This window comes from Patiria miniata, unplaced genomic scaffold, assembly GCF_015706575.1.
Source record: "Patiria miniata isolate m_02_andy unplaced genomic scaffold, ASM1570657v1 HiC_scaffold_3, whole genome shotgun sequence".
Lineage (NCBI taxonomy): Eukaryota > Metazoa > Echinodermata > Asteroidea > Valvatida > Asterinidae > Patiria > Patiria miniata.
In genome coordinates this window covers 39617732-39631209 of record NW_024037069.1, presented here as the reverse complement: position 1 = coordinate 39631209, position 13478 = coordinate 39617732, and the positions used below count along the sequence as shown (strand labels likewise).

General features: G+C 39.8%; 1 protein-coding gene across 2 annotated transcripts; it reads left to right on the top strand.

The window, feature by feature from the left end:
• The first annotated feature begins 991 nt into the window (after positions 1-991).
• LOC119736400 (SPRY domain-containing SOCS box protein 3-like) lies at positions 992-11288 on the top strand. 2 transcript variants are annotated; one of them, XM_038210418.1, is made up of 4 exons: positions 992-1695; positions 6351-6547; positions 7905-8142; positions 9382-11284. In XM_038210418.1, the coding sequence occupies exons 1-4, from the start codon at positions 1134-1136 to the stop codon at positions 9759-9761; spliced, it is 1377 nt and encodes a 458-aa protein (XP_038066346.1). In that variant the 5' UTR covers positions 992-1133; the 3' UTR covers positions 9762-11284. The 2 variants fall into 2 exon arrangements, with proteins under 2 accessions (XP_038066346.1, XP_038066348.1); XM_038210420.1 differs by lacking the exon at positions 992-1695 and adding an exon at positions 3864-4257 and having other exon boundaries at positions 9382-11288.
• The last annotated feature ends 2190 nt before the right edge of the window (positions 11289-13478 follow it).

The window sequence follows — 13478 nt, the reverse complement described above, 5'->3', positions numbered from 1 at the left end:
ATTTAACTTACCATTTTGCCTCTGAAGCAGATCTTTTTCAGATCAAAACGTCAGACCGCATTAATTGTTTAGATTTGTACTAAATAATAGTTATTTAATAAAAAATTTAAAAAGGACAAACAATGCAGTATTAACTACATGTGAAATATAAGTAAATTTATGAATTCACCCATCATTCAGTAAAAGCAAGAGTGTGTGATGTCAAAAAATGAGGTAGGCAACCACGGTTCTAGAGCCTATATTTTAGGGGGGGGGGGCTAGCAGGGCCCTAGGGTGGATCCAGATATTTTTGCAGGGAGGAGGCGTGCTGAAATGTAGACCGCGTAAGTTTTTTTCTCCGGACTTAGGCCCACGAAAATAAATAGGTGATGGGGGAACCGTTAGCACGTGACGTCACCTTCTAACATTTGCTGTTGCCATTTTTTGTATGGGTTAAAGCCAAAGCCAAAGCCCCCCCCCCCCCCCCTAGAACCGCGCCTGAAGGTGGGTGACGTAATGTCAGTCGGTCTTGGGGATATACCCGGGAAAGTCCAGCAGGGATGAAGGGTTACATTTTTAATCATCAAGTTGGAACAATGAGGAAGTTCATGGCCTGCTTTCCCGGCCTTAATTCCACCGCGGAGTTCATTTCTTGGAATGAAGGGTCCGACGCCATATCAAGAAAATGCTTGCCAAAATCAATTAATGTGGGACACCTGTCACTAAATATTTTAATTCACTTTTATCTCGGGGAAAAAAGTCTTTTCATTTCCAAAATACAATTTACAAATCCAAAAGGGACGGTAAAAGTTTATGGAAAAAATCACATAAAAAAGCTAATTTGAACAGCATTATTGTAAAATTGACAGAAAATACTGCTGACCAAACTTAAATGCTCATTGTTACTTAAGAACAAAATACGGTAACAATAATTATGTCTATGATGTGCTGACCACAGACATAATCAACAGCATGCCTTGCACACACGAAATTACAGATTGGCAACATTCTTTTTGATCGCTAGAGGGCGTAGTTGTTTCCTAATCATGTTTACGTCGCTGCAAAGAAACCCGAAGTTCCGAATCGCCTAAATTTGACCAATTTGAACCGAATACAGGAACCTTCCATCGCATAGTTTTCTATAGCAGAGCAGGATGACGAATCATGCCAAGAAAGGTAGCAGAACTAGAGAGGGGTCTCCACGATCTTCGGATTTAACTGACACGGATCACCCATCACGACCGAAGCGAGCTCGACAGCAGTCGGGTACGGGTTCCGCGTCAAGCAGCGTATCCGGGTCAGCTGCACTGCCGCCGCCCCGTGGCGCAATGTCCTCGTCGACGGCAACTGGAGATTACGGTCTGTCTCAAGAGCAGACTGACAGTGACATGACTGAAGTGCGTGATTCTAGTGAATGCTCACTTACAGCTTTAGCGAAGCCGCAGGAAACCCACCGAAGAACTGGCGATATTTCGGACTCAAAAGACAAAATGAAAGACACTGCAACTAGAGGGGAAATCAGAATGTCTCCTCCCGAATGCCCAGCCTTGCCTCATGATCCCCAATTCGTTGCCATAGTAACTGTTGACGATGAACATGATGATGAGGGGAGAAAGGAGGAGACCTCTTGTAGTTCTGTAGATGATGGACATGTGGTCAGGAAATGGGTGTCAAAACAGAAGTCTAAAAACACTACATGTAAAAGCTGTATTTTAAGTGAGTATTTCCTTAAATTTTTATTATTATTTTAAATTTTTAATGTAACTTGTACGCAGTATTTCTACTACAGTTTTCTAATCCTTGACAATGTACATACATGTACATTTAATTAGGTGTTATTTCATTTGCTGTCCATACGTTTATGACAATTGCAGTTTTTTCCCTAAAAATATCTCCAGTCTCTCACTCTTTAAGCACAAATACAAAAATAAATTATTGGAAAAATATTTAAGTACTTAATTTTTTTTTTTTCACGGGGTTGCAGCTGCATGTTATTCGAATATTCATGTCTGGTGTTATGTCCTTATGTTTAGTTTGTGTGTGTAACTTGTAATATTTTTGTATGATTGTAACTGGGGATCTCTACTCGACAAGCATTGCTTTTTAGGGATCCCCATCCACATATTTTGCATACATTTAACTCTGATCGTCTTTTTTTATGTGGAAAATAAAGTGAATTGAATTGATTGAATTGATTGACAATATCTAAATAACTGATTACATTTTATCATTTTACAGTTACACATTGTAAAATTATTTGTAAACAATATATTTTAAATACCTTTGGGGCAATTCCACGGTAACGGAAGGATGTTTTCACTCATTAAACAAAATTTCAAATGTGTGTATCACAGACACTGTTCATAGTTACAGCAAACAAATGTCACAATTGTATTGCTATAATGCTACCTTCAATTTCCACACTTTTGGGGGGCATGAATGCCTCCCGTTTATGAATTATGAATATTAATGAGGTCGGTAACGGAAGGACGGTAAAACGGACAAGGGTTTTCCAACTTACTCGCATTTTGCGTAAACTCTGTGAATTTTATGGGGCAATTATATTTTAAAGGTAAGAAATGGAATCCCTGAAGCTTTATCTATACTACATGTATACCGCCTTTCATTTGACTTTAAGTGTTTCGGTAATATAATTACAACATTTTAAGCAGATTATAATTTGGTAACGGAAGGACGGTAACGGAAGGACAAAAGGTTTACTCAATTATAGCATGAACAAAATGTGAATTTACACTAATTATACAAGTGAAACAAATTGCTGAAATGTGTAACTGAATGTGAAATCAACAATATGCAGACCTGGCATAAATAATTATACCCAAGAAACTATTGAGATAAAGATAGAAGCCTGCTAATTAATGATAACAAAAGAAAAACGAAAACAACCCAAAACACATAATTCACGAACACAGGACTACTACAGAAATAGACTTCAAACCCATCACCTCAATCCTTAAAAGTTTAAATACACAGTATTTGAACTCTTGAGTATATTGGTTACATGTTCACCAACAACGTTTAATAATAATACCGGTAGGTTCAAAGGTTTACCTAAAGGGTGGGGGGGGGGCGACCAGCCTACATGTACATTTAAGGTAAAAACATCTACCGGTAGAACTGATGGCTTCAGTTAGGTGTTGCTTTTAACTGAACTCTAAAATCAATGTTTAAAATCAAAAAGATCAACCTTCAACATGGTTAACTAGTAACATGTAGATGGTGAAATTTCTTTTGGCTGAGAAGTGATCATCATCATGTAAGCAGAAATTCATGTGAGATCAAAGAATATATACATAAGGCCGAGCAAAAAACAAGTTTCTCGTCCAGGATTTTTAAACCAATGAAGGAAGCGAGTGGTTGTTTTTTTCAAGATTGGGGATATCCCAAGATGTCACATGGATTTTCCCATTTTCTCGACTCTTACTAGTCTTAGTCTTTTCCTGAATACAACATTGAGTCCAAAGGAGCAGCAACCCTTCTGAACTTCCTTCCTCCAAGAATATGCATAGCAACAATTTTGTTGGAAACAGATTAAACAGACATTTTTAAAAATGGACATTTTAAAAAAAAATTAAAATGGGGGCGGGCATGAAAAACAGAAGTGGGGGGGGGGGGACGACAAGAAATTGGTTTATTTTTGTAACTTGGCCTAAATGTACCCCTTGATAAAACCATAGTTTTTTTGCTGTATGGTATGAAATATTATGCTCAACAAGGACAAAATCCAACTCCTTACTAGAAAAGGTCTTGATACTGATAGGGAATGTAAATATTATGTAACAATGAGGAAACGGCTGTTTATTGTGCAGCACTTGTATACAGGATGTGTGTACTTAACCTAATACCACCTGCATATATGTATAAAGGTGCCTGGTATTTCTTTGGCAACAAGTGTTAGGAGAAAAGTGCTGTTTATCTACTACTATAATGCTGAAATCTCACTGTTTGGACATACATGTAAGTTCTAATCGTGAAAAAAGATGGGCATCCATGATAAGTTACAAGCGTTTGTGAGTCAAACAAATGAGCAGATCATCAGGATATTGAGAACGTGTATCCATGTGACAGTGGGAGCTAGAGACAGTAGCGATGTTGGAAGAGTTGGAAGAGAGCCAGATCTGCTGTCCAACACACAAAATAGTTGTGTTACTCTGTGTACATTATGTACGTGTACATGTCCAGTCCAAACGGATGGTGTTATCGGTGATTATTACATTCACATCCCCATTGTTTTGTCATGCAAAGTTCAAAAACAAAGTGAGTAAATACACATAGATGGTACTGTTTTCTTGAATTTCGAAATGTGAACACATTTTGGAAAGAGTTCCATACCTGGACGTCACTTGACACCCTCTGCACAAACCCTATGAGACTGGTCTGAAAAATTCCAAGTGTTTTCTCAGTAAATGCTTCAATATTTTTCCTGCTAAATTTGACTTTTTAGGACATGTTATCGCTTTCTGATGGCTGATAGGTCATTGCAGAGAAAATCTAGTGATGTCCATGTATGAAATTCTTCCCCAAATGTTTTCAATAGTAAAGTATTTTGTACAGCAGGGACGGATCTTACTTTCAGGAAGGGGTTGAGCAAAGGCATGCAACGGAGCAGCTGAACGAGGCAGTTTGCAACCCCAAACCCCACTCTAGATCCGCCGAGTACAGCTTTGTATTTTTAAATTCAGGCTTGCACATCCGTGTTTAACATTCGCTCTTTAGTGCTTCCTCTGCATCTTGACGATTTTGAACTTGCCAACAACATGGGCTCATTTTTTACATATAAAGTTAAGTCCATTTGCTCTAAATTGACCAGCATCGATCAATTCAGCTGTTGGTGTCAACACATATCTGTTAACACATTTGCCTTCCCATGTTTTATCCATTTTGATCTTCTCACCAAGGATTATGTGAGGAAACTTATTATTGGTTCTTCCAAGAAATCGTGTTTGTAGGATCCAATTCCAACTTATTTGTTGGTTGATAATTTGGATGTTTTATTTACCTTTCGTTTCCCGGATCATGAATGCCTCCTTAGAATCAGGTTGTTTTCCAAAACTTTGGAAGTCGGCAGTTGTGCTTCCTCACCTAAAAAAGGACAGGGTTGAAGGCCAAGGTCGAAAAGTATCGTTCAGTCAGCACTTTACAGTTCATTTCAAAGATGCTTGAAAAAAAAACTGTTTGCGACCAGTTACAATCACACCTTACTTTTCATTTATGATCATTTTCCTACATTTCAGTCAGTGTATCGTAAGTTCCGCATATAATGGCATTATTGAGAGTGAAAAACTATCTGTTATTGGCCATGCAACAACAAGCAGGTTACCTTGCTGGTTTTGCTCGACCTAAGCTCTGCTTTTGACACATTGGATCACAATCTCCTTTTGGACACATTATAAAGAACAAAGTTCAGATTCGATGGCAATGTACTCCAATGGTTCAGGTCATGTTTGTGTGGAAGATATCAATGTGTTTTGCTCAACAGTAAATTGTCTGATAAACACAACCTTGACAGGGGGTGTTCCACAAAGTTCCTGTTTGGGTCATGGTAATTTATTTTACGTATCATACTAGTGAGTTGTTTGACATTTTAAAAGCTCATCACCTTCTTTGTTATGCGGATGGCACATAGTTGTATATTTCATTCTCACCTGATGTAGTTAAGAGACAAGAGTCAGCTTTCTCTGTCATGGAATCATGTATTAAGGATGTACGCACTTGGATGTCTGCACATGCTGCAAGTGGGTTATTCTTAAATGATAGCCAATCTGAATTCCTGGTTATTGATTATCGTCAGCAGTAGGCTAAGGTTAAGATAGACAGGATACAGGTTGGGGGATCAGTCATCTGCCAAACCACTCGTAGGCAATCTCTCGCCTGGAACTTTGGAGCGTGGTTTGATGTTAATCTATGAAACTTGAAAGATCATGTGGTTAAAACATGCAATTCAGCTTTTTATTATCTTCATAACATGAGATCTAGGGTTTAAGTATTTTAACACATTATTGTTATCAATAATATAATTATTATTTCTTTTTCTGTTCAGGTTATCTTCTCTTTTCTATTTCAAGCTGCAAATTTGTTCTTTCACTGTAGCATTTTAGTATAAAAGACTTCCTTTTAAACCCTCCCACTGTTTAAGAGGCCCCTAATGGTCAACATGTTTGTATCTCACCTCCTGGCCTACTGTGTACAAACCAATGGGGGTCTTGACCAATCGCAATAACCAGGCTGACACTGCATGTTTCCATAGAAGGGTTAATCAAAAGTTTGAGTGTATAAAGTTTAACAAATTTCCAGCTGAAATGCGAAGCCTAAATAACATTTCTTTGGTTTCTTGTTGTGTCGTCTTCAAGGAGAACTAGACTGGCTTTGGAATGAGGAGGAGACATCGGATGCATGCGTTCACGTCTTGGGCAACAGCGGGGCGCAAGTGTTCTTTCATCAGGACTACAGCTGTGGCACTGCGGCGGCGCGGGGCACGCAGCCTATGTCACAGGGCCAGCATTTCTGGGAGATCAAGATGGACTCGCCCGTCTATGGAACAGCAATGGTAATAAGCCATTTGAAATACAATAAATTTGAAATGTCGGGACTATTGTTTTATTGAAGTTCTGCATGTAGCACTTTCAAAATATAGAATATGAAAGCCCAATTTTATAAGCTTTCTTTTAGTACAAGAATCATTCAAATCACTCAAGTACTTTTCAAGTTATCGAATTTTAAACACAACCACCGTTTTAAGGTTCTTTCCACAGATCCCCAAAAAGTCAGTGTTCTTTCAGCAAAACGAAAACAAATCACATGGGGATGTGTGTGAATTGTTTTCGTTTTGCTGAAAGATCGCACACCATTTTGTTGTGATCCGTGGACAGAATTTTATAACAGCGGTTGTGTTTAAAATTCCGTAACTTGAAAAGTACATGAGTGATTTGAATGATTTTTGTACTAAAACGAAAGCTTATGAATTGGGCTTTCATATCCTAGATTTTGAAAGTGCTACATGCAGAACTTCACTAAAACAATGGTCCCAACATTTGGGTTTTTTGGGTTTTTTTACTCACCCTGTAAATGACCAAATACCAAGGACCTGTACTGTTTCCTTGTTTTCCCATGGTTTGGACATAAATGTATAATATCTTTTTCTTGATATGCCCCATAAGGTTTGTACATGAAAACTACTAAGGACTTGGGGCTAAATTTCACGGTGCTGCTAACCACAGAATTCCGGGCTTACGATCACCATTCTGTTCTAACAGCGCTAGCAGAAAAGTCTGTGCTAACCGTGTAAGGCAAAAAAAAAAGTCTCAGGTTTCTGGTATGTGCGCGCGTCGCTGTAGCCATGCGCATCGGCAAAATAAAAAAGTTTTTTTTTTCAATGTAAAATAATGTCTCAAAACCGCCAAACTCACTGGTTTGACTGGAATCCTGCTGCTGCACAATTTTAACATGTTTTTAGATGGGGTTACGATCGAGTATAAGCTTTATGATGCCTCTCTGGGCTCCAATACATTTTGCACTAAATTTAGTCACCATTTGCAGTCATCAGCCGACCTTTGAAGAAAAAAAAAGTAAAAAAAAAAAGCCGCGTCGCCGCACCACTTCTGGGGCAAGCTCCATACCAGAAACCGGAGACTTTTTTTTGTTGGCCTAAGCACAGAATCCTTAGTTTTTGTATGCCTACGCAGAAGCCAAAACGCCTCATTAACCTTTGAAATATGCTAACCGTAATCATAGAATTTTCTGCTAATAGTAAGCAGAGCATGACATTTGGCCAAGGTCCTCACGTTACTGTTTTCTTGGGTACCTTTTTGTTCCATGTCCTTGGTCGTGTACAGTGTGTTGTGTGTTGTTCCCCCAAATACATTTATATAGCTTTTACAATCATTTATTGTCTGTTGAACCCGCAGATGGTTGGCATAGGCACCAGACAGATCGACTTGACCCAGTACAGCCACACCTTCTGCAACATGCTGGGCAGCGACCCAAACTCAGAGAGTTGCGGCCTGTCATACACAGGCCGATTCTACCAAGGAGGGGGCCAGGGAAAAGCCTACTGCAGTAAGTTTGGCCAGGGAACGGTCATAGGCGTACACCTCGACATGTGGTTTGGGACCCTGACATATTACAAGAACGGCAAATGCCTAGGTGAGATCAGATCGAATATTGTAGATATTTTGTTTTCACAAGTTACCCTCCTGCTATTTAAACAGTCACAGACAGTCAAAATGTCCATCCGCCTGCCTTACTATACATTTAACACATACTAGTCACCAGCAGTCAGATCATATGTCAAGCAAGCACTGTGACTAGTCAAACTCAGTCAACAGACCATGAACAGACGAAGCAGGCAAGTTGTTCGCACAGCTGGCTTATCAATTACACACAGTCAAAGCAAAGCTGTATCAAGTTACACAAACAGTCACAGCCAGACTGCTTTATGTAGGCTGGGAGCTCTTACCTGTTGAAAACAGTCACGTGATTGATTTTGACTGCAAGGACAACTTGGCACAGAATGTATGTTTGCATAGGAGGGATAAAAAAGTGTTGTTTAGGCCAAAAAAAAAAATAAGTCGGTCTCTGGTCAGCGCGCGCGTCGATTTTAATCATGCGCGTCGATCTTTTTTTTTTCAAAATGTTCCGCGGTAGCTCCAACAGCGCACCTCCTCTATTTCCGCACCTCCTCAATTTTTTTTACCAAAGAGCACCAAGGAATGGGAAATTGCACCAAGGCAAATGATCGAAAGCACCAAGGCAAATTATGGAGGCCACCAATGTACATGAGGACACCAAAAAAGCAAAATAGTACCCCACCTTGACTGTACAATCCAAGCTTGAAGAAAAAAAAAAAAAAAGCAAAAAAAAAAAAAAAAGGCACGTGGCCGCGTCAATTCCGGAACTATGATCTGACCAGAGACCGAATATTTTTTTTTTTGGCATTATATACATCAACAAAATTGTATGGTACTGAATTAAGATGGTGGACAAATTCAATGAACTCGATGCATTGCATTTAATGGACACGGATGAAGCTTGCTTTAACTTGGTTTGTAATTTACTTTATTTATTGAAAAAATTGGAAAAGTTTAAAATTGTGGGTTTTTTCCTCATTACTCTGTAAGACACACATGTTATTGTTTGATTGAAATTTGGAATTGTAATCATGTCCTCACAAGTCCTCACAAGGCAATCCCAAGTCATCCAGTTTCAAGTCAAACTTTCAAATGAACTTTTGCTTTGTCCATTCTTCCTTTGTTACTTGTGACTGTGTTTGTGTTTGACTTGTGATTTGACTTGCGATGCACTTGTCCTTAGACTTGTCATATACTTGTGATTTGACTTGTGATGGGCTTAACTACATGTTAACTTTCATGTTCCTCTACGCAGGTGTTGCCACCAAGGGCCTTCTGGGCAAAGCCTGGCACCCCATGATCAGCTCCACGGCCGCCCGGTCCAGCATGTGCCTCCAGACGGCCCGGTCCTTCCCCTCCTCCCTCCAATTCTGGTGCTGCCGGACCCTGCGACGCGCCGTCCCCACCGAACACAACGTCATCGAAGTCCTGGATTTCCCCCCAGGCATGAGGGCGTTCCTTGAAGACAACCTGCTGTGGCTGCTGGATTCGCACTCCAGGGGCGAGGTGGACGTGGTGACCAAGAGCACGCAGACGGACCTCAGCATGGCCACCCACCAGCTCAGTGACGTACCCTTGAAGAAGAGGCCTGCACCAGACACGGGGGAAGATGATAAATCGATGCCCCCCAGTTAGTGAATTCTGAACAAGCCTTCACAACTTTTATCACTATTTGTAGTAAACCATGGAGCAATTTCAGGCAAGGACCATCGGTTAACTAGTAGTTGATTTGTGATTTATGATGCGTACAGCTATTGGTAACCAGTGATGCAAACGTGCCCTAGTGCTCGAGTTCCAAATAGTTGACTAGAATAGTCCCAACCATCCTTCGTTCGAGGGAGCTTAGTCAAACTATGGTTATTTCTAACACACCTCTCGCTTGTTCTTTATCCTGGTTGGCTGAAACGCGGTCACGTGTGATTCACTGATATAGGCTAGTGTATGAAACTTGTGTCAGTGTGAACTAGCCGCGCGTCGAGACATTGCGCGCACGTAATTTCCAGAGTATAGTGCCTGATCGGGCACTATACTCAAAAAAATTTGACTGGTAACAGCGCCCTCCGACAAAATACAAACTCCAAAATGTAATCTAGGGAAACTAAAAGTGTTCCTTTAATTGCTGAATTGCTTACGGTTGAATTGCCTATGAGCTAATTGTTGGATTAAAACAGTTCAATAATAAAATCTTGCAAACTTTCTTTTCTTATTTTATATTTTGGACAGAGGTGAGTTATAAAACACTATGGACTGGCATAATTCGGTCCCTAGTGCACGTCTATGCCCCCCGGGCCTGTGAGTGACCAGAAGAGGGTCCTATTCCCCTCGGCCACTCCCAGTCCCTCGAGGCGCATAGACGTGCACTAGTGACCTTATTGCCAGTCAATATGTGTATACTATAGTCGCACCCCAACTTGCCGAGTGCTGACTAACCTTAATCAAACCCAAGTCAGTTGATGATGGTTAAACTACTCTACTGGTCTTGACCAGCCAACTAGGCTTGGTCACATTTCTGGTCATCAGTAGCTGTGTGTACCATAATGCATAGCAAGTATAATGCATTTTATTCTTTCGTTGACTGGTGTTTTACTTATTTTACTTTTCAACTGGCTTCCAACACAATCATCTGTGTCGGTGTAATTTTGTGTTAACGTGAGCAGTGCCAGTTTTGCTCTTTCATAGTCGCAGGCTCTGCAAAACAATCCAAGTTCACAAGTACATACATCCTCAGTGTGGTGAAACAGAGACACATAATGGGCACTTGCATGTCATTGCCATCGTGCACGCACACTTACGAGGCATGATGGATAAGTTTGTGGCCGAATAAACAAGTCTTGGCTAGTACTACAACTGTTCACTTAGTTTCAAAAAGTAAAATTTCCCGGTGAATTTGCTCTCCGATTCTAGGCCCTTTCTATCAAGCTTCAAGCATCTCCCTACATAGTAATAATGAGTATAATAATGTGACGAACACTCCCTGAATTATTTTGTGTTTTCTGCAAATGAAAGTAACAGTATTTTTTGGCAATATTATGTGTACATAAGCAACCATGTTTGCAACTTTTTAGTTAATGTTTCAGTTATATATAATTCGTCATTTTTTTGGCCAATATTTTTGTCCAGTTTAAAGCTATAGTCCATCATTTGCAGCCATCCGAAAAGTAACTGGCGTAATCATTGTTGAAAAACATACTTGGTTGAAAGATAGTAAGGGGACTAAATTCCCTGTGAAATTATTCTTTCTGGCAAGCTGTCATTTTGAAGTAATCAACGAAAGAAGGCCTTTCCAACGGTGCGTCTTAAGATGCACCGTAGGAAAATTTAAATTAGTAGTTCGTTTTGTTATTCGGCGAAGCGCGCGCAAGCATTGGCACGACGCACACGCGTGCGCGCTTGCTATAATTCGTCGGATCAGTGCGCGACATCGCGTATAGCTACAATCGGCTCAGTGAGAACGCGTCTCGGACGCTGAATTTAAGCAATTCAAAACATGATTCAGCAACTTTTGATTTGAAATTGAGATCCTAGAATGCTGTTTATCTCAAAATATACAGCTGAAGCTGAGCTCAAACTTCATCAGGTTAGTTGTTCTGTACCCTTCTTTAGATTTTGAACACTTTTGTTGCTTCAAACGAACAAAATGCACAAATTACAAATGATGGACTATATCTTTAAAGTAGTTCAAGTACCGTAATGCAGTTTTAGTGTATTGATGTGGCTTGGACATGTACATGCCAGAAACATTCACATTTTATTGTAATATTTCATGTTGTCATCGAGTGGTCAATGCAGTGCCAGTTACTGTGCAGACAAACACTGCTTACATTTTACATCTGAAAGTACAAGTGGCATTGCTTCATTATGTCCTAGTTGTAAAATCTAACTGCTGAATGCAATCTTGATATCAAATATTGAATTGATATGGTGTCTAAAAATACCAACAACTGAAAAACTGTCATTATATTTTTCTTAAAAATGTGTAATGCCATAAACATGCTTGACATGGATAACTGTTCGGTGAACTAAAATTGACCTATTTGGGTTCTCTGATGAAATATTAAGCATTATAGTAGGCCCTAAATGTACCTGTGGGCAGTTCTTATCCGTGGTACGTTGTACATTCATGTATAGTGTTCATACTTATATTAACTGGGTGATTGACACAAATATGTAAATAAAATATCTGTTCTTGTAAATGCAGTTCAGTCCATATGAGAGCTTTTGTCAGGTGTGCTTGTGTAGAGGCAAACTTTGACATTTCCTAAACAATGGATGCCTCTCAGCTTAGGCTGCAGTATCCGGAGCTTTAAATTTAGGTCCATGGTCTGCTTCCTGAACATCAAATCCCATGGGCTCTGTGCGCAAGTACCCCCTCATCAGTTACAAAAGCAGAGTTGGGGGAGACCACTGGGAAGGACTGACATTCAAATGCATTGCTAACAACGCCAAGACACACAAGTTTACGTTACATACCTAGTGTGGACATTCCTTTGTTTTCGTGAAGTTAAAAAAAACCTGGTAAAAAAATCATTTTACTCACACTGAAAACACTTTCAACCCAAATTTGTTCTATGATTCCCTTCAGTGTTTCTCTTCATTTTGCCACAGATAAACCTAACCCCAAAATTCCTCTAAACCTGTTTTCCAGAGAGGGGGAAACATTGTGTGCACGTGGGCAAGTCCACACAACGACGCTGCTACCTGGTTTATGTGGACATCTTTTGTTCAGAAGTCCACACAGTGAATATAATGCTTGTACACCTGGCACTCATTCGAAGGCGCTTATGGACTTGTGCACATTCAGATATAAAATTTGTTGTGCACACTTTGGGCCACACGCGCATGAACCAGTACGCGCATGCGTGGTGTCTTATCCATTGGGCTCTCGACAGTGGCCAAAATCGCCCTCTACAGTTCGTGCGTTGTGTGAGATCACGTTTTTCGGCATTTTCATGATTTGCTTTGGACATAAAAAGCTTCCGATTGATTCGAAGCCCACCCCACTTTCTCGGCCCCGCCCCCCTCTCACCAACCAAACAAGACAAGTTTATATTTTCCTTCCAAAAGTATACTTTCCATTGTCTAGTGCTGTACAATTTTGAATAATTAGTATTCCATTATTGGAACTTGGATTTGATCGAATATTTGAATATTCAAATATTAATATTGAGGTGTATATAACATCAATATATTTTTTTGAGAAAGCTTACTACATGTATTTGATATTTGACAGATTTTAAAAAATCCAAATTTGGGCTAAAAACCATTCACCTTAAATGTCTCTTTTTGCGACGGCTCACTTTTTTCCTAATTTTCTATGTGGTTAATGCTATTTGGATATTACGTACAGGGTGA

Coding starts and splice junctions, on each gene's coding strand:
- LOC119736400 (XM_038210418.1), top strand. CDS start 1,134: ATGACGAATCATGCCAAGAAAGGTAGCAGAACTAGAGAGGGGTCTCCA. Junction 6,548..7,904: donor CCGTCTATGGAACAGCAATG/GTAATAAGCCAT, acceptor TTGAACCCGCAG/ATGGTTGGCATAGGCACCAG. Junction 8,143..9,381: donor CAAGAACGGCAAATGCCTAG/GTGAGATCAGAT, acceptor TCCTCTACGCAG/GTGTTGCCACCAAGGGCCTT.